The sequence below is a fragment of the Misgurnus anguillicaudatus genome, chromosome 10, assembly GCF_027580225.2.
Source record: "Misgurnus anguillicaudatus chromosome 10, ASM2758022v2, whole genome shotgun sequence".
In the NCBI taxonomy this organism is placed as follows: domain Eukaryota; kingdom Metazoa; phylum Chordata; class Actinopteri; order Cypriniformes; family Cobitidae; genus Misgurnus; species Misgurnus anguillicaudatus.
The window spans coordinates 24,396,849-24,423,081 of record NC_073346.2 but is presented as its reverse complement, the minus strand read 5'-3'; the positions used below and the strand labels follow the sequence as shown (position 1 = coordinate 24,423,081).

Sequence of the window (26,233 nt, the reverse complement as noted above, 5' to 3'; positions counted from 1 at the left end):
ATGATGTGAGGGCCGGATATTTTTTTTAAACTTTAGTGTGCTGATAATTGTGTTAATATTAACTAAACAAACCAATTAATTCGTTTGTTCAGCAAAAAAACTAGAGAAACACACAGCTCTGTGAAAACTACATTTCATAAGGTCACACTTATACTGTACATATTATACACACAAATTTACATCTGTACAAAATCCACTGGCCTTAGGTTGAAAAGCCTTAATTTAACTTCTTTTGCATTATTCCTTAATGCCAAAATTATTTATAAATCATTCACTTTTCTTTGGAATATATTTGTAATGAGAACAGTCATTTAGAAAATGAAAATGCTAGATGGGGCAGTGGCCCAAACCAAAAAGGGCACTAAGAGGGTTGGTACTATTATTATGGTTTTAATAAAATATTATGATGTGTTATATTACTAGCATGTGATTATAATGGGAAATATAATAACAAGAATTAAAGTGTGACAATCTGCTAAATATTCAATATGATTTACCTGCTGGCTTGATGGAGCTTTGAATCCATGTTTGCAATGTTGAACTGCCTTTAGCAGCCTCTCTTTCCGTTCTCTGTCGTTATTTTGTGAAGGCATTGGTGTTTTTTGTATTTTTTGTCTACAAAGTGTGCCAAAAACAGCAAATTTAGTGTTTATATTAACTTAGATCTGATCGGGAACATTAAATCGATTAGACATGTATTGTAACGTTAATAAGAATGTGGCTATTTTGTTGTTGTTTGCTTGCCAGCACTTGTTAGCACTTTTAAAACACCGACAGCAAATCATTACCGGAAGAAATACATAAACAAACTTCCAAATTACTAATTCTGTTGTTTAACAACTGATTTAATGTAATTAATCTACCTGTTAATGCAACGAACTTGAGAAACTGTCGTCTTCGCTTTCCAGTCAGAGAGTGGACATGCGGAGCGGTCGGGAAAACACGAAGTGGATCACCGGAATAAGTGGATCTTTAGCGGAGCAGTAACAATACAACAGCAAGATTTTTGGGCACCGTGTTTAGTCTATGTTCCGCGTTTTGCTGCTTTCCGCAAGTCTCTCATATTAAAAACGAACTAGACACCCGCCTGAAAGGGTTTTTAAAATATGTATTTCATATTTAATAAATCATCATGCGGGCCGGATTGGACACCTTTGTGGGCCGTATGCGGCCCGCGGGCCATATGTTTGACACCCCTGCATTAAGGTATAATGCAAAATAAGTTAAAATAAGGCTTTTCAAACTAAGGCCATTGGGTTTTGTACAGATGCAAATTTGTGTGTATAGTATGTGAGTGTGACTTATGAAATGTAGTTTTCACAGAGCTGTGTGTTTCACTAGTTTTCTTGCTAATTAATTAGTCTGTTTAGTTAATTTTAACACAATTATCAGCACTAAGGTTTAAAAAATATTATCCGGCCCTCACCAGTCTTAAAATGTAAGGAATACTGGAGCTTGTTTGGGTTGGTGGTGGGACTGTTTGCGGTGGGCGCCGGAAAATTTCCCTTATTTTCAAATCCAAAACTTGACAGGTATGGAATGCACTGGTGGCCCAGCGCTTCGAGGGGTTTATTGCGTTTATAAAACGGTTACTTCATATGCATAAAGTTAGCGGGATTTTATAAAATAAAACACAAATAAGTTGTAATTATATTAGTATAAATATTAGTCTTCCGCCAAACAAAGTAGTTCCTCAGAATCAAGTGTGACTGAAACAGAGCGCAGTTCACAAACAACACAGACGCAGCAAAGATACAATGAAAATATGATTAAAGACGGTGGTGTTTATTTTATAAATCAACATTCATCTAATTTATACATTAACATTTATATTGTGCTGTTGAAGTGATGATCAAATATGCTTGTAAGCATGCTGAACTCTTTCCCCGTCAGCGTTTTTTTTTAAGTTGCCACCCGGTTTTAGTTTAATGCCTTACAGAAAAATTATCTTCTTTAAATAAACATAAATATAAAATGAAAGAACAGACCATCCGCTTTCAAACAACAACAACAACAAAAAGTTTCATCCTACCTTAATTTGTTCTCTTATCAGTTATCACCTCTCAAATTTTCAGTTAAAGCGGAGATAATTCCATTTTTGTGAAGAACTTTAGAAAGAAATCATCAGATTCAGACATGAGCAGTACTACAGTGTTTTCAGTGAATGCGTCAGTGTTTAAGTTGGGAAATATCGCCACCCAGTGGATAATAGCGGGCGTATGAACTTCAGTTATAAACTCCTCTCAGACAACGTTTTCTCTTTATTGACGAGATGACTCAACAGTATTTATTGACATTTATTTGGATATCGCCATTAATTGTGCAATTGTAGACAAATTAAAAATATGATTAAAGACTGTTGTGTTTATTCTCATAAATCAGTACGCAACAACAGTGGCGCAGTGATACTTATGTAATGTGGTCTGAACCGTGAGGTTACCGGTGTATTTTATCACGGCTTAGAACGCGTTTCAACCAATCAGAATGAAGAACCAGAACTGCCCGTTTTATAATATTGTTTATAGTGTTATATATTATAACAGAATAAAAAATCTTGTGTTAATAGGTTCTCATTATGAATTAAGCATGTATAAAGATAATTACATCATTTTTACAAAGCGATGTAAACTTTATATTAAACATAACAAGAGCATTTGTCTTGTAAACGGATTTGAAATGATCCTGTACTGACTGTTGTGTGTCAAGTCAAGTGAGATCTGCTTAACTCATCTATAAGTTTTATTTAATCTCAAATATCAAATGGTTCATGATCTCTATCATTAAAAACAGTCAAAGCAAACAGCACGCGCAGGGTTAATGTACTTGTAAATGACAGCTCACAAACGCGCAGGATAGGCTATGTATGTGTGCTTATTGTCAATGACGGTTACTGGTCACAAACACGCTCAAGCGCGGGGTATGTGTGCTTATTAACGATGGGCATTAAATCTGCTGAGTTTTCCACGGAAAAGAAATCTGCGGGCGCGGATTCCATTTGGGCCTGGTAATATGACAACACACCAGCAGTTGGATGTGACAGCTATGACAGATGTCAATTTCTATCTGTCTGCTTCTTATTAATAATTTGTCTCTCACTTTTTCACGTTTTAGGAAGGTTTAAATCACCTGGAAGGCCTCCTTTGCAAGAACATCATCTGCATCACCTCTGGCCCATGGCTGGGACGGATGGGACTCCAAGCTGCGTCCAAAGATGTCAATGTAGAAGAAGACAAAATCCTCCTTAGGCAAACCTGCCTTGTGAAAGTTCACCATCAGCTGACGGAAAATATCAGGAGAACAGCAAACAAACACCACTGCAGAAAGAGGAGAAATCTTCAGTTGTGATGTAATTTCCGTTCTAAATACTCAAGTTCTGTAAAATTTTTGGGTTTCTCACAATTACACAAACACAGATATTGAATACAGTGCAGTGAGGATACGGCACTTCCCTTTTAAGAGAAAGCGACCAAATACAGACAGTTTTATTGGACGTGTTGTCGCAGTAACGCATCTGAACCAAAGTGAACTTCCGGTCTGTATTTATTTATCGGTCTGGCTAGTGGCTAAACAGATCTGTAAAACAAATACCTTGTTGAAAATATACTAGTCAACATTTGAAGTGGATCAAAAAAGTTCATCAAAGTTGTCCTATGACAAAAATAGGTATTGGTTTAAAGGGACACTCCACTTTTTTTTTAAATATGCTCATTTTCCAGCTCTCCTGAAGTTAAACATTTGATTTTTACCGTTTTGGAAACCATTCAGCTGATCTCCGGGTCTGGCGGTACCACTTTTAGCAAAGCTTAGCATAATCCATTGAATCTGATTAGACCATTAGCATCGCGCTAATAAATAACCAAAGAGTTTTGATATTTTTCCTATTTAAAACTTGACTCTTCTGTAGTTACATTGTGTACTAAGACTGATGGACAATTAAGAAAATAAATTTCTTAAGCAGATATGGCTAGGAACTATAATCTCATTTTGGTTTAATAATCAAGGACTTTGCTGCCGTAACGTGGCAGCAGCAGGCGCAATGAAATTACGCAGTGCCTGAAAATAGTCCTCAGGTATTGAAAGTTACCAAGGGGACTATTTTCGAAAGATATCAAAAAATATTAAGACTCTTTGGTCATTTTTGAGTGCGATGCTAATGGTCTAATCAGATTCAATGGATTATGCTATATGCTAAAAGTGATACCGCCAGACCCGGAGATCACCTGAATGGATTCCAAAACGGTAAAAATCAAATGTTTAACTCTAGGGGAGCTGGACAATGAGCCTATTTTTAAAAAAGTGTAGTGTCCCTTTAAGACCACTTTTTCGAAAGGTTTAATCCACTTCAAATGTTGACCAGTGTAAAATGTTTTGGTTTTTTTAAGACGAGGGGAGACAACAAGCATGGATCACAACTGTGTGGAGAGGTTTGGCAGCCAAGAAAGAATTCAATGACCTGTAGCTAACATTGTATAAATCAATTTTACACAGTAACGTTAGCTCAAGGTAGTAGTTGATAAGCGTTAGACATGATATATAAACGAATGTACTTGTCATTTATTTCCCTTGTAATCATAAATAAACGACTGTAAAAGGACTCTGTTGTTATTGATAGTATAGCATATCCAGAAAAGAATCAGCAATCATCTATGCATTTTTGTTAAGGGTATGGTTGCAATAATGCATTTATTTTCCCCAAATGTGTCTGCACTGCCTATTCTATACTTCATACTTTGGTCTGTTAAGCTGGTTCCTCACAATTTTTTCAAATGTAAACATAAGCAGAAACATACTCGATTTCCATCATTCAATCGCTATTGACAACAGACTGCATTTGAGACGGATGTAGTGCTTCTTTCAAAGGTTTCTCGTGAAAAAAAACAGACAGGCGATAAAAGGAAACATAAAAGAGAGAAAAAGCCAGACGAGAAAACAAAATGCTTCATGAACTCTGATCAAATCAGTGAGGGGATCACAGAGACGAAGCGAGAGAGAAAGCAACAGAACTTGACTCTAAGCCAGAAGCCATTTGCAGGAGGGGTGTAATTACAGGAGAACCACTCTAACAGCCACTTCTGTATGTGTATGTGTTTGCCGCTCGTTTCAATAAGTGGATAATAATGAATGCAAGGTGAGAAATGAATTCAGCATTTTATATAAATTCTGAAAATAAAGAACTATCTTGCACCTCTGCCCAGATAATGAGGGACATAAGCCAGGGATATTGAAGAACATATGCATAAATATATATGTGTGCATACAATTAAAACAATTCAATTGAACTCCATCAAGCTTTTACAGGAGTATATCCCAAACAGCTTTTTATCTGCTATTTACAAAGAGAGTCAGCGTCTCTCTTTGTAAACAGCCGAGTCTGAGTAGAGAGAGGGATCTAATAACAGCTCAGGCTTGTTTGGTGTGTATCATTTTGGAAGCTAATAATATCTGATCTGTCCTGTACAAATTAAACAACAAACTTACAAATCAACTTGTGAAAGGCACAACATAATAAATATTTAGATTTAGTCATGTAACAAATGCAAATTCAAAGTTTACAAAAATGATGTAAATTATTTGATTATTAATGGTATAATGGTAAAAACCAGTATAAAATCTCAATCTAATTTTGAGAATCGGAGCATCAAAGTTTGATTTGAATCATTGATTTCACATTGATTTTAATCTTAATCTTAGTCAATATTAAAGATATCAAGGTTATATTTTCACGCTTTACATTATACAGTAAATTACTATAAAATTACTTTAGCTGGGTTGTTACAGGCAGGGTCACTTTTTGTGTGCTAAGTGCTGCAGTCAAAACTAAACTAACCAGAGCAAGACACCTGTTGCCATGACAAAAACAGAATGAAAGAAAGAAAAAGAAGAAAATGAAAAGAGAGAGAAAGAAAGTGAAGGAAAGAGGGAGAGTAGCGAGAGCAAGGGAAAGAGAGAAACCAAAGAACAGAGTGTCCACAAGGATGAGAACAAAATACAGCAGCCAAAATCAAATATTAAATTGCGCCATTTGTACGCACAGTAGATGCCGCCAATGCAAATTTAATCAGGACGTTTTGATTTCCCCGTTCATGATGGATCAAGACCCACGAGAGTGATGCCCAGACTTCATTTTCTCTATCATTATAATAAACACATGTCCGTATGAAAAAAGCCAGCCTGTTTTGAAAAGATGTCAGGTGTAAGAAACTGGCTGTCACGGAGATAAAGCAGCCTATTTCAGTCAAATGCACATCATTATCTGATAAAGCCCTGGAGAGGAACTGCTGGCAGATAACCAACCTAACAGAGTAAAACACTATTTTCAGAGCAGTTAAACATTAACCGGTACTGAGCAAATGAGCACAGTGAAGGCACTTCACATTTTACTGACACTTATTTACCCTTAACAGGACAAATCATTTGATATTTTTGCGATCAAAAATAAGTTCAGTTCTTAACGTTCTCATTAGTTCACTATAGACGGTTTCAGCAGTAACAACATAAACAAGTGGCTTTTGTGGTCAACACGTAAACTCCGCTAAGAATAAATAACAACAAAGTACTTTAAACGTAGTTTCATTATCTAACAAGCAAAATAAACAACACATAGATTACCTAGGAAAGCAAAACATTTGTTATTTTCAACGAGGTATTTGTTCAAGACCATAAAAAAAAACTGAAACCGGAAGTAAAGTTTGGACCAGATGCGTATCGCGTCACGACACGTGCATCCGATGAAACGGTTTATACCTTTTTTGTTAACTCATTCCCTGCCAGCCTTTTTTTAAAGTTGCCCACCAGCATTTTTTGTGACAATATATTTAAAGGGACAATAAGTAGGCTTTACCCCATCTAGTGGTGAAATTGTATTTTGCATTCAAACGAATATTGCTCTCTAGCGCCTCGCTTTTCCAAATGCGTGTTGCAACTACAGTAGCCATTATGTAATCACTGATCTCCTTTTCCGTTTCAGCTAGTTCACGTGTTTTGAATGAAAACGCGTTGTGGAAACGTGTTGGTAGGCTAGTGCTTTTTGTCCCTCTCTGCTATTATAGTTTATTAATACGGCGGAACGAGATGGAAGCCTCCTTGGACTTACCCGTTCAAAGTAAGTAAAGAGAAGAAATTCTAAGATTACAAAGAAAAGTCAGATCATTGGCAGAACTCATTTGACACCAATGATGACATATTTATGAATAAAGACATTGATTTTGATTAATAAAACACTTAAAACCCTACTTATTGTCCCTTTAAAATTAAAGAACTGACCCTCTGCTTTTAAACAAACAAACAAAATAGAAAAAAAATTCGATGTATCTTTATTTGTTCTCTTTTAAGTTTAAAATAGAATTAGCTGATGCTTCAGTGTTATAAATTGGTAAGAGCGCCACCTAGTGGATAAAAGCGGAATTATAAATTACTGTAAAAACGCGTCAGGGAAGCGTCATTGGCAGGAAAATATTTTCCCTTAATAGGCTTTATGCCCAGCTGCACTACTTCCTGAACTTCAGCCAGCTCCTTGTTTACTGTCTGCCATTATTGGACAAACTGATTAATCCAGGTGTGCCTGACCTCAGTAGTCACAACAACAATAATCAGACACACCTGGATTAATCAGTTTGTCCAATAATGGCAGACAGGAAACAAGGAGCCGGCCGAAGTTCAGGAAGTAGTGCAGCTGGGCATGAAGCCCACTGATGAGATAACTCATCAATGGTGGGGAAAGAGTTAAGGAAGATTTCACCACCAACATGGGTAACTGACATCCCTAACACAATGTCATGACAATTCGTTTTAATTCATATGACCAGATTTGTAGGTTTTTGTACGATTTGCTTTCGCCCCTGTGACATTGGCAGATTGTTTTTTATAATAATGTCACACAATTCATTTTGTACGAATTTATACGAAATGGCCAACTCGTTAAATACATAAAAATTTCTGAATACCAAACATGAAATATTATTTATTCACCTTAGTTCTTTTTCTCCAATAGATTTATTGTGTTTATACAGAGACTTACAGCTGTACATTAGTTGTGTCAGTCAAAATTAACAGAAAAGATGCCGCAAGAAACTGTTGCAGTCTCCAGTCTGTGTTTCTATATTCAAAGCCACGCACACCATGATATCACCACACTAACTCGTCCATGAGAAAAAGGGAGCCAGCCCTCCCAACAAGAACTAATCACAGCCTGCTTCATGAAATCAGATGAGGTGATAGCTTGTAACTGCAATCGAGCAAAACGGCAGCACACTGCACTTGCACAATAACAATGGCCGCAGAAAATGTGACACTGTTCTCTAATACAAACGTGCTACAATTATATAAACCATTTTGCAAAATATAAACAACACTGGTCCAGAAGCACTTCCTGTTCTTTTTAAGTTTTTTAGTTGACATTGATTTTACATTTTTGATTCAATTCTAAATTTTCTGTTGGTTGTATTTTGTTCTAATACTAATTTATATGAATATTATTATTTTGTTCAGGGTTAAAAAACTGAAACAGGAAGTGCTTGTTGGAGACAAGTTATCGTCTCCAGCTGAAATCTCTTTTCTTGGACTACAATGAATGCAAGGATTGTCGGAAACATTTTACTTCCGCTTTGAGTTCCTCGAGGTCCCCCTCCCAAAAAGTTCCAGATGTCTCCCCACCAAACACACCGATTCAAGTCATCAGCTTGTTAAGGAGACGTTTACCAATTTGGAAGAAGGCTGATAAGCCGAATCAGGTGCTCTAAATAAGGAGACATCTAAAACTCTTTTGGAGGGGGTCCTCGAGGACCAGGATTGGGAAGCACTGCTATATAGTGTATTCTATGTACAGTACTATACTATAATATACTGTAGCATATGTAGGGGTGGGCGATATGACAACACCAACAGTACAATTTGTCCAGTTAAAAGTTGTTCTATCACTGAAATAATTTTAGAGACATTATTTAAAGGTAAAAAACTACATAGTGTTGCTTTAAGCCCTAAATGGTCATGTTTATGAGGATACTTGCAAAGACGGGAATTTTGACGCATATATGTATTTAAGGCCAATAAAGCGGGAAAAATGCTCACGAGCTTAAAGGGCGTTTTGCAGGTAAAATTTTTCAACGAATTTGTGCAATTTGCTTGTTGATAATAAACATTTAAACTGTTATCCATTGTATTTTATGTTGTTGGGTATCACAAAACCCGAAAAAGTATGAAAAAGTACAGCAATTTGCAATGATTCTCCTTTCCCTCACAACGCACTGTATGACGTCACGCTGGGGAGAGAATTTACCAAAGCCACCTTGAGAGCATTGAGAATGACTATAGAAAGACGACGAGTAAAGTACAGTTCTGATAGCGCAGATAATAGATAAATACATACATACATACATACATACATACATACATACATAGATACATAGATAGATACATAGATAGATAAGATAGATAGACAGATAGATAGACAGACAGATGGATAGGCTAGTATAGAGAGATAGGCAGACAGCCAGATAGCATAAGGTTAGCATATCTTCGTGTAGAAAGTAAACAAACAATTAACATACTCGTGCATGCTGGCTTGAGGGGGTCCATGATCCTGCCTGAAATGGGTGTAACTTTATGCAATCTTCAGCACAAACGGTTTTGGCAGCATGTCTCTAATCCTTGAAGGTGAGTGAAGCACGTCACGTCTGTTCGCGGGGACCAGCGACCCAAACGCACTCACTTTCTTACAGCCAGTAGGTTTCTACAGAAACTTTTTTATTATTTCCCGGTGGGCCGATCTGATAATAGCTATACATTTAGAGTTATATTAGCAACACCGTCTGGCGGCGTGATGTGCGGCCGGTTCCCGCAGCCCGCTGGTCAAACTGTGCAGCCCTTCTGCTCAACAAAGTATATAAAAGTGCTCAACCTGTTCGGCAGGTCCAAACATGTACAGGATTTATAAAAATACGGTGATCAATGAGCGGTTCCTCCTCAAATGGCATAGTCTGTCGTGATGTAAAAAGCCGCCGAACGCCTGTTTATTACAGTATGTATGCGGTCGGATCCGAGTATACTGCAGCTGCTGACTGCTGCTGCATATAAAATGATCGTGTGATTCGTTATAATCGCATAAACAATATAACAAAGCATCCTTTTATTTCACAAAACAATATATTTGAGATATTATTTGATAGACTAGTAAGTGTGGATTAAGGATGTTTAAAAATCTCTAGCCTGGTGGTCAGGACATGAATGGATCAAATCAGCAGATATGCGAAGTTTTATCTATCTCCACATATATCATAAATAATAATTAGCAAGGTAACTTTGCAGTATAACACATTATATATTTCCTATGATGTATATATGATTTCCAAATTATATATATATATATATTAAACGACAATAAATGTCTCATCTATCTCTATGGCTCTGGCTGAGTCTTTCTCCACTTCTCCCCAACGTGACGTCATCGCAGAATTGCGTAAAAAAAAACGTTAATACCAAAAACGTAAAAAAAGTGGTCTTTAAGACCATTTTTGAGACATTTTAAAAATTATACACATATCTTGAGTGATTTATGTACCCATTAATCGACAGTGGTGGTTAACCTGCAACACACACTTTAATGAGCAGCGGTTGCTCGACTTGCGCGCTCCTCACACACAGAAAGAGCGCACGCATATAGATCTGTTGTTTGTGTTTCAATGGCTTAAAATAACCGCTGTGCTTAAATACGTGAACAAACATTACGTTTTCGTCAAAGCACGCGCACAGGATCGTGACGTGGGCACGTAACCTTGATAGAGACGATAGTCCAAAATCTCTACCGGTTAGTCATGTCTACCGGTTTATCGCTCACCCCTAAATATGTGTACTGTAATGTAATGTACACATAAATAATATTGGCCAATATATCGTTTTTCTGTCAGGTTTTACTCCCTATCTATATCGCTACCTCTACCTACCCCCCAAAAACAAAAAACTAAAATTGTTCAAGCTTTAGTACAAATTGCATGTTTCAGAAAGAGCAACAATAATACACGGTATGTGAAAAATAATTCAGTCTTTTTGCAACATAATAGGGGCTCTTGAAAGACTGTTATATGAATCGGAGATAGATCAGACTATTACAGCTTCATGCGCAGACTCAAATGCAATAAATTAAACCCATGACCCATGAATAAAACAGCTGCTTTGCATTATTTAGTTATTTCACTCTTATGTATTAGCTCTTCTACGCTTCCCTTTAAAAAAACGATTAAGGTTCGGCAGTAAATTTTTCTAAAGAATATCGACACTACAGTTATAGGCACAACACTCCAGCAGCTACAGCGAACGATCAGAGCAATTACAGCAGGAAATAGCAGTAGTCCTATTGATCTGGTAGGAATCCTTGAAGCTTCACTCTCATGTGTCTGCTGGTGAGTGCCTATAAGGGATGTGCAAAGATGCACGCTCACTTATTCAGCTATTTTAGATCATTCATCTGGGCCTTGAGCGATCTGACAGAAACTGAAAGAAACCATTATGATTTGTTTAACCTCTGTATTATCGGGTGGGACCGAGCGTCTCTCTGTGAGAGCAAAAAACTGTCGATTTTAAAAATGATGTCAATTTTATAGCATCAGATGATGCAGAGAGGAAGTGAATCAGACTCACATGAGAGCAAAAGCGAACGTCCGACGTCCCAGTGGCATTTGCAGTGACCACATCAGCATTTCTTTTACAATTATGGTCATAAATGATTTTTATAAATTATTTATTCATATGAAACAGTACACCAGTGCAGCTTATTTCCCAATTACTCATCTTGCTATAGGTTAAAGTCTTCATTACAATAAATGGTGGCTATAGTCAAACAGAGTTCAAGTTATGTTGGTCTGTTACCATCTAAACCACCTTCAAAGTCTTTTTTTAAATCTGACATTTAAATGTGGAAAGACCGACTTGCTTCAATTCAGCCTCCGGCATGCACAAGTCCTTAAAAAAAGCAGCTTATTTGTATGCAATGTCTATTCAGACCCACGTGTGTCACCAATGCCATTTAACACAAGCCAGTATAGAGTTACAAATTATATTAGAACAGGAATATGTGTGTGATACAAGGCCTCATGAAGAGGAAGTAAGTTTTTGTTTTAATTTGCCTAAAGGTGTTAGTTACTTCAGCGTAGTTACATCCAAAGGTCAGAAATGATGAGATTTTGGATTTATAAAAAAGTGCTTTGAAAAGAGCTTTGATGAGGTACAACGTTATGTAGTTATCTATTCTTTTCTGTGAACCACAGTTCATATTAATTTTTAAGCTGATCCAGATGGATGAAATTCTAGGGAGCGTTTAGCACAGCCATGTGGGTAGTTTAGTTCAGCATGGCCGCTCTTGCGCTCTGCAACCATGGCGGCAAGAGGGCAAGAAGCTCAGACAGATTGACATTTTAGTTAAAAAGACAAAGCTGATAACCACTTCATCAGGTCATTCAAGATTAATCTTTTCTGGGTTACATCAATATAACATAAATGAGCTTTCATCGCAGATTATTGATGCTGGGTGTCCAGTTTGCAACATTGGCAATGCAAAGGTCATGGGTTCGATCCTAGGGAACACACATACTGGTAAAAAAATGTGTAGACTGAATGCACTACAGGCCGCTTTGGAAAATGCATGTGCCAGAGGCATAAATGTAAATGTTGTCTGCAATCACAATGCTAGAAATTTTGATCTGTACAGTAGGTGGTTTGCTCAGACACATCCAGGTGAATGTGGGCGGCAGTCATTACACATGCCTTGGTATCAAGGAACAAGATCATCCTCTTGGCACTTGGTTTCCACCGTGTGCCGAATCATGTTTTCTTAAAAGAATTGTGTATGATGGGCTACATGGAAAAATTATACCGGATGAGCACAGTCCTCATCAACAGCTTTGAAGTGTGTGTGTGTGTGTGTGTGTGTGTGTGTGTGTGTGTGTGTGTGTGTGTGTGTGTGTGTGTGTCCGTTTGCAGCCTTGCTGTGTGGAAGATTTTATCTTGAAGCAAAGCAGCAGTTAAGTGCACATCACTTCAGAATTAAAGAGAGAAAGTGATATGACAGAATAATGAGATGTTATGCATGTGTGTGCATTTGTTAGAGTATTTGATGTGAACTAATAAGAGTAAGAGAAATGATACCAAATCACGCACAAACACTCAAAATGTTGTCATTATGAAGTAGTTTCACGTCTGGCTTTGTGATCTCCTCCACATTATTAGCTGAGGTTCTTTAAATGCATCTCAAGGGTTCACAGTGTCCCAACATTGAATTCAAGACCACTTTCATAACTTTTTACAAGCTAGATATTTTCCACCGTGCTCTCTCCAGATATCATAAAGCTTTCTTAATAAAATGCAGCTGATGTTCTCTTCAAATGTAGTTTGATCAAGTCAAGGATATAAACTATAAAAGTACCCAAAGGTTTTCGCTATATCTAAAAAAACATTTTACTTAAAGTGTACCTAATTTTAAGTGTGAAATAACTTTAAAGCCATAAGCAGACAGGAAACTGCAGTGTTGATTATCAGAACAGCAGAAGATATTAGAGATTCTGATCTCACGGGAGGTGGTGCATCTCCACAGGTTGTCTTCCTGCTGCTGATGTGAGAATGTTTTTACAGGATTGAGGGGAAAGAGGCGGGAGGTAAGGAAGCGCATTTCTAGAAAGACCTCTAGAAAAGGTTACGCCTCCACAGGTAATCACCACACAGGTGCAGAACAGATCGCAAATCATTCCTGCAAACTTTTGCCCCCTCCCTTTGACTCAGTGGCGGAGTGGCCATCGGGAGAGTCGGGACTTTTCCCGGTGGGCCGGTAGTGTTTTGAGGCTGCGAGGGCCGGTCTGATAATAGTTATACATTGCGAGTTAAATAGCAACCCCGTCTGGCAGCGTGATGTGCAGCCGCTTCCCGCTGGTCAAACTGTGCAGCCTCTTTGCTTAACATAAAAGTGCTCAACCTGTTCGGCAGGTCCAACCATGTTTAGGATTTTTTAAAATATAGGGGGATCATTGGGCACCTCCCCAAATGGCATAGCCTGTCGGCCTTTGATGTAAAAAGCCGCGCCCCCGAATGCCTGTTTATTGCAGTATATATGCGGTCGGATTTATCCATCAAGCAGATAGACTATTTGATAGTAAGTGTTGATTAAGGATGTTTAAAATCTCTAGCTTGGTGGTCAGTACATGAATTAATCAAATCAGCACATTTGCAAAGGTTTGTCTCCATATATTTTTATAATAAATAAAAATAAGAAGGGTAACTTTGCAGTATCACATTATATATTTCCTACTATGTGATTTCCATATTATAGACAAGAGTATTCAACTGCATGGCAAAAAATATTCTCACAACATTATTATTTCTCAAAACTTTTTCAAAGAAACTTTTTTCTTACAGTTATTCAAAGATGCACACATTATTCCGCATATGATTTGAATATTATTCGAGAGTAACGGCAATGAACGTCTTATATGGCAATAAATATCCACATAACTTAAAATAACAGCATAATGAAATGAATAAAAAGACAAGGAAGCAGGATTGGCATGTAAATTGTATTATAATTACCGGAAAAACAGCAAAATAAATGAAATAAACTCTGAGGTAAATGCGCCAAACACATTAAAATAAATGAGCAATAGTGGAAAAAACATTGTCATCTATCAAAACTTTATATGACAAAAATGATATTTAAAGGAAAATTTCTTACAGTTATTCAAAGATGCACAAAATATTCCATATTACTCCCGTTTATGAACACGTTCATCTCTGGCCTCGCTCTGTTATGTAATAGCTGATTGACAGGTGCGCATCTCCGTCTTTCAAGCAGGTATCATTTTGTATAGTTACTCATTTAGGAAAATTATCCATGATTTAATGATTTTATTATTATTATGAAATTTTTTTTTTGCAGATTGATTACGATTTGTATACCCTAGTTTTACTACAAATACAAGGGCTTTTTTTTACCACGGAGGGCCGGTGGTATACGAAATTTCCCGGTAGATTTTTTGGTCCCACTCCGCCCCTGCTTTGACTCACAGGTTACGTGTGTTGGAGTCAATAGTGGAGTTCATGAGATGACGCTGCACATTAATGAAGTACTTAAACTGATTCTGAACAGGCCCCTATTTAATTGCTAGGGCTTTTATTTGCCCTTCAGAGTGAGCCAGAAAATTTTATTGATGTTTTATGGGCAGAATGTTTTACAAGCTTTTGTCTCTTACTTCATGAAGGACCGTTAAAAGGCAATAATGCTGATGTCATCCTAAACAGGCACATCCTGGTCTGCTAACAGGATTCTGTATCATCAAAAAGTTTTGTGACACTTTTTTTGGTAGTTGAAGAACATACACTTTTCTTTATATTATTTTCTCGTTTGTTATATTTCTCTTCATTCAGTGACTCAAGGGAACATCTAATGACTAATGATGAAGAGTTAAAGTCTAATAGTTACTGAATGACAAACTGTGCTCTGCAGGAAATGCCAAAAGATTAGATAGTGTGTGCTCAAATATATTGCAAGGTCGCAGGGGTTTTGACCTCTGTTAAAAAATGTTTTCTGCTGACATTTTTATGCCCCTATGGGAACTGAAAAGAAAGTTCGAAGCAATATAAACTTTTTCTGGACACAGGTTTCTTAAGTATCCCCTTCCATGTAGAACTACATCTAAATCTAATACAGAGAACAGAGACAATAATAAATCAAACTCTAGATTTTAATGCCATGCACTGCATTATTCTCACTATAAAAATGTTCTGATGGATGGCCAATAAAATCTCTGGAGAATGTGAAGGCCATTGCACAAAAAGGTTGCTCGTGAACACACGCATGCTCAGAGATATCGAAACAATCAAAAATTACATTTTGGAAATGGAATAACAATACTTTAATATATTAAGAGCTTAGCTGCCTAAGTGTGTCTGACATATTGCCTTGTAAATGAGCATTTATATTTATTAGGGCTGGGTATTGTTAGGATTTCACAATTCGATTCGATTTCGATTCTTGAGGCTTCGATTCAATTCAATTCAATATTGATTTACTTCCTTCGATATCGATTCAATAATAAGTAAATACACAAGCAATTAGGTACCTGAGTATATTTTTAAATAATGTGTGTAGTATTACTAATGTTTGATCACGTTGATGGTACAGGCTTGAAAGAAGTGCTGCTGTTTGCCATCTTTGATCTTTCTGTTTTGATATAGCGCGTCTTGTACAACGCTGAACGCTCTCATCAGAGTGTTGCCCACAGCGCCGCCACTGGCCGGGGGGGCTGAATCGATTCATAGGATTTGATGAATCGATATTGAATTGAGAAACAAATAATTGCAATGCATTTATGAATCGATATTTTTACCCAGCCCTAATATTTATATTTGTATTTTCACTTTAATTGCAATGAAAAGGTTATTAATCAGTAATTGAAATGCCTTATCACAGATCTCACTGACTGTCTTTAGCTGCAAAACCCTCTAAGTACATACAATAAACTTCTAAAAAAGTCTCTCACTCTTCACTGTCCTGTCTGAATAAAGGTAAAAGGCTCAAATCAGTCAATTTACTAGTCTATTCTGTAAACCTCCTTTAAACGGGTAACTTGTGCACCTTGACGCACATGCACCGTAGCTCATCCAATTCTTCTGTCATGCACTTAGAGAACTTTGATGAAAAACCATTGTGGCGTTTACAGATTTTGCCAACAAACTAGCATTTCTATGGCACTTTTTCATTGCATAGTACCCCACGGTTTGGTTTGGGTCAGCTTACTATTGTGAGCTTTTCCACTGGGTGCAGTACGTAGTACCCAATACTTGTTTTAGTACCACCTTGGTTGGGGTTCCAAGCGACCCGAGCTGATACCAAAACGTAACGCGAAAACACTGTAATTCACTGAATGGTCTGAGAGAATCGTCACTACCAGCGTCATCACTATAATGTAAAAGATTAGCTTTAGCTTAGTGCTAGCTTGCGCTGTCTCAAGCAAACATGTTGTCATGTGCTCTGCTATAAGTTCCCAAACTCCCTTTTAGCAATGAAAAACAGTCACAGGTTGAGAATCAGGAACCCCATACCATTTTTTTTCCAGACTTGCGGTTTGTGGCGGCACATTCGGGATGCGCACATTCTCATATATGCTTAAATGCAACTTAAATGAGGCTGGGATTAAGCAGATTTGAAGTGAAAGTATTTGTTGAACATGTAATACGTGCCAAGAGCATTCATTCAATATCATTATCTCCTTTTTGATAAAGGTGCCATTTAGAAGCTTTTGCATCTGAGCTTTTCATACTGTTATGTGGGTCACCCTTCTTTACATTATTGCTTTCCGGCTGTCCTTCACTATCTATTATTCTCATTCTTATTGCTCTTTCTCAGTGATGCTGAATACTGTATGCCAGCCTGAGACTTGTCTATAGGACTTGAGCAGGTCTTCCTATACAGCATTTTAATCTGAATGAGTGCAGTACAAATCCGACTAGTGGACAAAGAATCCAGGACACCATAACAGCCTGTTAAGGAGACCTTCACATTCACTGTCCTTGCTAGTGGAAAGAGCATCCAGCCTCTACCATCCCCATCGTTTTTTTACTGATACACTTTTATGAGCACCTTACTAAAAGCTTTTCTATTACCACAAGCATTCTCCTTTTTCTATATATTTTTCTATACTAAATGTAAAATGCACAGTGGTGTGGTGGAGCTTTGTTACGATGTATACCTTTTTTAATAGATTACTTCTATTAATTAAAAAAAATACAGACAACAGACATTCAGACTGTTCTTGCAAAACAAATGCATGTTACTCACCTCTGCCATCTTCCTGGATCTTGTGCAGGAGTTCAGAATAGTTTACAGGCCCTTTATGCTCCTCAAACACCAGGTCCATGGTTGTGATGTTCTCCTCGTGCATTTCAGTGTACAGACCCTCCAGGGCAAAGTAGCACGCCCTTTCGCCCATTTTAGTGTCACTGAACATCAGCAGCGTGTGCTGGTGCCAGCCGAAATGCCTGTACAGGTGTAGGGCGTACTCACCCAATTTTTTATGCGTTGGACCCGTATTGGTAATGGAGGTGTACATTTCCATGTGCAGGAAAGCAACAGCAGGGGCCCCTGCTGTGACCATGGGGAGACCCCAGTGAGTGGTGAACAGCCCGACTGGAGAGGAAGTATAGTCGCAGCCAGGCCCTATGAAAGCCCATGGGTTGTGTTCGAACTTCAGGTCCACAGCCATCAGTGGGGCGATGGATTCAGAGCAAATACCGTCACTGTCCTCGCTGTTGGCAAAGATGTGCCGGAGGTGATGCCGGGGCAGCAGGGTGGGGTCGGCATTGACACGTGCGATGGCACGGGTCAGAGCGGGTCCCACACGAGGCCATGCCCAGGGGTAGGAGGTATTATGCTGAGGGAGTATGACAGCCAGTATGATGTCATCTGTGTGGTTGTGTGTGGGTCTGTGGACCTCTTGGCGCCTGCTGGTCTTGGTTGAGATTGGCAGAGTCAAATAGCACATCAGGAGCAAAAGCAGCAGAAACGGTCTGCCTCCCCCGAACCAGAGCGACAGAGTCATATCACATCAGCTCACGCTTCCAACTGGTCAAAAACGCTGCACAGACACACACAAGTTTATGAAAATCTTTCAAATTATCAAAAAATATAGATAAATAAGCATACAGAATTATTTTAAAGGGGACATTTCACAAGACATCAAATAAATCTTTGGTGTCCCCAGAGTACATGTGAAGTTTTAGCTCAAAATACCATATAGATAATTTATTATAGCATGTTAAAATTGCCACTTTGTAGGTGTGAGCAAAAATGAACCATTTTGGGTGTGTCCTTTAAAATGCAAATGAGCTGATCCCTGCACTAAATGGCAGTGCCGTGGTTGGATAGTGCAGATTAAGGGGCGGTATTATCCCCTTTTGACATCACAGGGAAGCCAAATGTCAATGACCTATTTTTTCACATGCATGCAGAGAATGGTTTACCAAAACTAAGTTGCTGGGTTGTTATTTTCAACATTTTTTGGGTTGATAGAAGCACTGGGGACCCAATTATAGCAATTAAACATGAAAAAAGTGAGATTTTCATAATATGTCCCCTAAACCTTCAGCTAGTACAAACATGCAAATATACTCTAAAAAATGCTGGGTTGTTTTTAACCCAGGGCTGGGTCACTATTGGACAGAACACACTGCCGGGTTAAAATGACCCAACTGCTGAGTTATTTTAACCCAACTGCTGGATTGTTTCAACATGGTTAATTGACAATAACCCAGCACTTGGGTTAAAACGACCCAGCAGTTGGGCCATTCCAACCCGGCAGTGTGCTCCGCCCAACAGTGACCCAGCCCTGGGCCAAAAACAACCCAGCATCTCCCAGAGTGAAAAAATACTTTTTGGACATGGATACATAAGAGATTCTTAAAAGGTAGATATTAAAAATGTAGCAAATTAAAAGCCCTTGACACTCTGAGAAATAAAGTACAAAAGCTGGGGCTTTTCAAAAAGTATGCATTTGTATCTAAAATGTGCTTAGTAGTACCTCAAAAGTACACTAAAAAGATGCTGGGCTATTTTTAACCCAGCGTTGGGTAATAAAGAGACAAGCCCAGCCCCTTAGGTTGTAATTTAACATATGCTGGGTTGTTTCAACCCAAAATACTGGGTCAAATACTAAAATTTTCTCTGTTAATTTAAAACTACACTGTAATTTGCTGTAGTTATGCAGCTGGTTGCCAGTACCTTACTGTAGAAGAAAATGACTAAACATGTTTCATGTTCATTTAACTTTAAATAAACTGTTGCAAGTAAATAACATAAATGTAAAATCTACAGTAAGTTACTGCCAGCTAGTTGCCAGTAATACCCATTAAAACTGTTATATTCTACAGAAATTTTTACAGTGTATGCCTTTTTGACCCAATACTGGTACTTCATAGGTACATATCTGTACTCAAATTGTACATAATTGGGCCTTTTTAAAGGGTACCGTACTAGTGACAGCTTTTGTACCTTTATTTCTAAAAATGCATCAAGAGCAGCTGAGTCATGAAAATCTGCTATGGCGAAGTATGGTTGATATTTACCTTTGAGAACTTTATTCTGTGCTGCAAACAATTGTTGAAATACTCAGCACAATAACATGATGCCGTAGGGGCATTTAAGAACAACCAAAAAAACTTTCAGTGCGTTCATGTGACAGAATTGGTTACAATACACCTCTTGCTATTCTTGAGAACTGCAAAAAAAACTAATAAAGTGAAACCCCAAGAATAATCAAAGCATAAGGTGTGAAAAAATACAGAAATAAATCAATCAGTAAAACAACTTTCAAACGCAAGATGAGCTCAAAATAAAACTGATATTTCATTAATACAGATATTCATCACATTTCTTGTAAATACCTTTTATACATGGTGTGTTCTGGTCTCCTCAGCATTAGCCAGTACACTTATAGTCCACTCAGTCCAGCACCATAACAGTTGTGAAAGCAACACATCCCTGCCTCTGTGCATCTCATCTCCGCAGGCTGATCGTGTGTCACTCAGAGTGCCAACAGCAGCAGTGATATACTGAAATCACATTACCTTACATGAAGCTCCGCCTCATCTCCATGTCAAACTGTATTCTCTGCCATGCTCCGGGCTTCTGATGGTATTTATGCCTCTCAGCTGCTGTTAATGCTGGAGAGAGAGACAGAGAGAGAGAGAGAGAGAGAGAGAGAGAGAGAGAGAGGGAGGACCTACTCTTGTGTGTTTTAATGTATCTCCAGGCTGTCGGGCACATCAGGGTAAAGATTGCTCACTGGTCAGAGCACGTTCTCATCTATTGTATATTTACTGTTTTCTAAATAAAATCATCCTACATAATGTAAAGAGCATTCTGTGAAGATACAACCTTATAAAGATTGAAATTAAAGTGAAATCAATGAGTTAAAAATTGTGATCCTCAAATTTCATTATGACACTTTATCCTGGATTTCACAGACAGGGTCACATATTCACAAACCTGAACTATTATATTTGGCAAACCAATATTCCATCAGCTTCACCACCAAATCTTACCTGTAAAATACACTTATGTGGACAGTTGTAAGTAAAGAGATAAAGGTGGTAGTGGATCAGATCAGGGCAAGAGGTTATAAAGGTTTAAGCACTGCTGTGAGCTGATAGCCTGACACTGACATATCTTGAAGAGGGTCCGATAACCCTTAGAGAGAAAGGACAGCGCACTTTCAAGTTGCCCAATAGGATCAGTCGCCCATGAGTCAGAACACTATCTGCCTGCCATACTTTTGGTTTTAGCACAACCTGTACTGACTATCTTGTGTGTGTCCTTGGTTTCTGTAATAGGTAATAGATTCTGATGTTGTGTCTGTCTGTTTTTATTTATTGTGTCTCTCATGTCTTATTCTTAATAGCTTTCAAGAATGTTAGATGTCAATACAGTCTTTTTTATTCGGTGGCAAGATAATTTTTCAACTCTTTTTGTCAGTTTGAGTTATTTTTTATAGTTTTCAACTTCAATTTTGCTATAGCTTACTATACACTTTGTAACTTTTTAAAATTAGATAAATCTGTGCAAACACTTAACCGAATGATCTAAGATCTACCCTGTAACAAAGCCTTTCTTCTGCTGATCTGGAATCAGCCTATGAGCTTAATCTTTGTTTAAAAAAATACAGAAGCTAAACTCAGATCAGTGTTTAATCAGTTCTTGATTTGTCCTTTCCTCCCCTCTGAAAGTCCCGGGACAGACAGATGGATAGAATTACCAAAACAGGATGCAACCCAATAGCATCTCCCTTATTCCCAACATTTCCCCATCTATTCTCTCCATATTTGTGACCCTGCCTGTGAAAATCCAGCGTCTTTTTGTGATTTACTGTTTTCTACACAAAATCAACCTACATGATGTAAAACATATTTTGTGAAAATATAGTCTTGATATTTAAACTGAAAATATTGAAATTAAAGATAAAATCAATGAATGAAATTAATGATGCTCCTAATCTCATCATTAGATAACTAGACTTTAGCCTGATTTCACAGACAGGGTCACATGTCATTCCTTTAAGGCCATCCCTGAAGTCAGAAAAGATGAATTAGGGTTTGCTTAAATTACATTGAATCTGTTAAACATCAAACTCCTACCAAATAGCTGTTTTTACTCTATTTAGCATGGTGTGAATATTCAACATTCACAGTCTGATTCAAACCAGAAACACAGCAGAGCCCATATCATCCTGAATGTGCTTCTATGACTTTTTACAAATCTATTTTAAACAATATATGGTTTACATACTCCAACAAGCTATAACAAATTATTTTGTGTCCCAAGTTCCCAACAACTTAATATAAGGACTACAAAACATAGACTGTAAAGAAAGATGGACGACGCGATGTCGCCTCCTTCCATTGTAATGAATTGAAACCAAAAATGTCCAACCATGGTCACCGCCATGTTACGTAAAAACGTCAGTTTGGAGCCAAGGCTTGCGCAGAAGGAATCGTCCGTGGAGACAGAGACGGAGCCGCGGTATCAAACTTCCACCCAAACGCTGGCACGCCCAATTCAACCACACAAATCCTAATGGTGCGTTCACACCAGACGCAGAAGAGGCGGCAAGGACGAGTGATTTACATGTTAAGTCAATGCAAAGACGTGAATAGGCATCTTGCGGCATGGTAATCGTGAATGGCGCTACGTGTTAACCAATCAGGAGCTTGCTCTAGCAGTGATGTGATTACAGGAAGCGAGCAGAGGCAGAAAAACAAAACAACTATGGAGGACAATCCTCATCACTACACGAGACATCTTCATACGTTTACAGGAATTAAAAGAATCTTGTTTGTAAGAAAGTGAGTGAGGAGGTTGAAAAATCTGGTAAGTTTACTTAATTTGAGCTAAATAAGCCCCTCCCATGACGCAAATTTCACACGCGAATGATGTGAGTAAACGTGTGAATATCGCATTTTTGCTGCCGCTTACGCATCTGGTGTGAATGCACAGTAACAACACGAATGAAACAATTGAACATATATCAGCGTGATAACAACTAACATAAAGGACCAAAACCATCTTTCGGAAAATTTTATAGGATGTGTAAATAATTTTTTTATTTAGAGCAGACTCCCATTAATTTGCATGAAGAGGGCAGGGTTTATGACTTGTACTGCAGCCAGCCACCAGGGGGCAATCAAAGAGCCAGAGGCTTTACTTTTCAAGACGTATGAGGCACATCCACTACAAGACACTAAATTGAAATGCATTATGACATTGCTTCACCTGTTTTTTGGCATTTATGTGAGAACGCAGGTGCGCCACACAGGTCTCTTACAGAAATTTCACGTATGTATCCTCATGCAAATAATGCATTATAATAGCTTACAATTAAAAACTTAAGAAAAAAAGGGAGGTAATATATTGATGTGAGCTCAGGAGATTATGATTGATTAATTGTGGGATGCGAGGTTGCTGGTATTGCGGTGCGGCGCGCTGGAGAGAGAGATAGATCATATGCGTTTGTATTATAAATAAAGTCAGAAATGTTCACCAAGTTGTCTGATCTGTATCATAACAAAATATTATATCATTTTATAAAAAAATTATATCTTTTCATTTTTGGGATTATTTTGCGATGAAATGGATTGTGCAGGATCGCAAAATAACGCTGTTGATTTCACGCTGTGTTCTGCGATCGGGGAAAACTGGAGGGACTGATAAGACGTATGATGGACCATATGTTTATTTTAGCTTACAGGGAGCTTTTTGCTTGTAATTTAAAGACATTTGGTGTCCAAAATCTTAAATTAGTATCTATACGGAGGCTATGCACGCCCAAACTGGAACAGCTCTTTGACTGTAGACCAATTTTAAGACCGGAGAGAGTGCAACAGGCTTGTATATACTAAAGCCCGACCGATATATCGGCAGGCCGATATTATTATTATTCATAATGGCCGATAAATGAATATTTACAAAAAACCCGGAGGAAATAGCCTTCAACGTCATGAGTGTGGCGTTGTTGTGTTTGTCCACCAGAGGGCACTCTATAACATCCCTGTTGGCAACACTCCAGTATAACGCGTCACATATCCTGCAACCTGCTGATCCAGCCGGAGTCGGGCAGAGAGAACAACGGTTAAGTGAGTTCAAGTTTCTTTTTAAAATGCATTATCATATTATTTTAGTTAAAACTCATAAATAACTACAAATAACTAATTTTAGGGAAATCTGTTAATGTTTTGTTGCATGTTTCTGAAAAAAAAAATCGGCAAATATATCGGAATATCGGATTTTAAAACCAACAAACATTTGTATCGGTATCGGCCTTCAAAATCCTTTATCGGTCGGGCTCTAGTATATATTGTGTCAAAGGTATTCAGAGTACCCAGTGGTCTTCTGTTCTCAGGGAATGGGAACACTAGCAGAGAAAAGCACTCAACTGTGTCTTGAATGTCTTCGCTAGAAAATTGTTTAATTTCAGTGACTGGTTACCCCCTCCTAGGGAGGGGCTCACAGGTCACCAAACAAGGACTTTAAACTAATAATCTATCCCAAGTAGTCAAACTGAGACTCCTTAATGATTGTATATTTTAGAAAACAATTGTTATAGTTTGCGATAATAGATTAAAGATTAATAATTGGTTATAACCATATCTTCCTTATTAATAGATTTCAATATCTGACACAGACTTACTTAGTTAATAAGGTATTAAAGATTTTCACATGATGTTCTTTATATTATGCACACTGTAAAAATGTACCATTTAAGTTAAACAATTTAACTTGTTTTTGTTAAGTTATGTTAACTCATGTTAATCACAAGTCAAAACTTAAAATAGTAGGTTGAAAGTTGTTTTAATTTCAAGCTGCATTTTATGATTTGATGTAAGCAGAAAAGACTGAGAACCCTCGAATTTAGACAGACGTTTAAGTTGTAAAGCCAAGTCATCTTTGTCCAACTGAACCCTTCTTTTGCGACACACAGTATATTTAATCTCATATATTTTTCCACCAACAGTAGCCAATACTTGTATTTTGCTTAAATGAAATAAGGCTAATAATAAGGCTAATATAATAGTCATCATTATGAGCTATTACCTGTGGATGAGCTTTTAGTAAAATACAGTCTTTAGTGTGAATATTTGAAAATGATCCCACAAATGGTCAATTATGAGGAAGTAGCATTAATTATAGTCTTTTCTGTGTTACCATGGCATTATATTCTCAGCTTTGTACTGAAGCAGGTTTTGTCACAAACTGCTATCTGTAAACCGTACATTGCACTAATGCACAGGAACTGCTAAAGAGTAATTTATAATAATTAAGAACAACCTCAATTGTGACTCTGGAACCACATGGGTAAATTTGTACCTAATGTATATACAGTACAGGAACACAGAGAGGCAAGTTGAAGTCTAAAAGCTAAAACGGGGCCGAAATGCAATTTTACATCTAGATGTTTCCAGGAAGGTTCTGACATCCAACATCTTTTACCAGCACTAATGGCGTCAGCACCAATCAGTTTAAAAGAGTCATTGTTCTGAAAAACTGACCAATTTTCCAGGATATGTGACCCACAATAATCAACTATTCAAAGCACATGTGAGAACACTGCAAAAAATATCTTTCTTACTTAGTATTTTTGTCTTGTTTTCAGTACAAATATCTAAAAATTCTTAAATCAAGATGTATTTTCTTGATGAGCAAAATGACTTAAAAAATTTTTAGACAAAAAATATACAATTTAAGTAGCCTGGGTTTCCCCATGCTGCCTTGCCCGCAAATTTATTCACGCTGCAAGTCTAGCATGGAAACCATGGACCAGTTTTTCCCCTGAAATAGGGAACCAATCACAGAACAGGGAGGAGGCAGCAAGACGATGACGACGTCTACGCGACACATCAGAGCAGTTTTGTTTATCCAACATGGCAGCAGATGCGAAGTTACTTTTTGATGCAACCTAAGATAGTGTGATTAGTAGTTTTGAATGAAAGTTTATTTTAAAAAAAGAGCAACTTTTGGCGTTAAACAATTTCATATCCAAGAAGGATGTTTGGATATGGCAAGACATGAGGGCCACAGAGTTTTATAGGACCAACCTGCTAGGCACCGTCGTCGAGGAAGTCCATTTAACTTATAAATGGTAAGTGGTATTTAATAATAATATTATATTGTCATTATGCCTGTACTGTGGTTGTCACAGTGCAACTAAGTTGT

General features: G+C 37.7%; 1 protein-coding gene across 2 annotated transcripts in view; it reads right to left on the bottom strand.

Annotated features, from left to right (window-relative positions):
• Nucleotides 1-20,681, bottom strand: part of npr1b (natriuretic peptide receptor 1b) — a 49,259-nt gene extending 28,578 nt beyond the window's left edge. Inside the window, exons 1-4 of one of the 2 annotated variants that reach the window (XM_055210179.2) lie at nucleotides 20,413-20,681; nucleotides 20,095-20,246; nucleotides 17,813-18,608; nucleotides 3,127-3,314 (exon numbers count right to left, since the gene is read on the bottom strand). In XM_055210179.2, coding sequence (XP_055066154.2) covers nucleotides 3,127-3,314; nucleotides 17,813-18,572 — 948 coding nt within the window. In that variant the 5' untranslated portion in view covers nucleotides 18,573-18,608; nucleotides 20,095-20,246; nucleotides 20,413-20,681. The remainder of the gene's footprint in view (nucleotides 1-3,126; nucleotides 3,315-17,812; nucleotides 18,609-20,094; nucleotides 20,247-20,412) is intronic. The other variant, XM_055210178.2, reaches the window with a different exon arrangement.
• Between the last annotated feature and the right edge of the window lie 5,552 nt (nucleotides 20,682-26,233).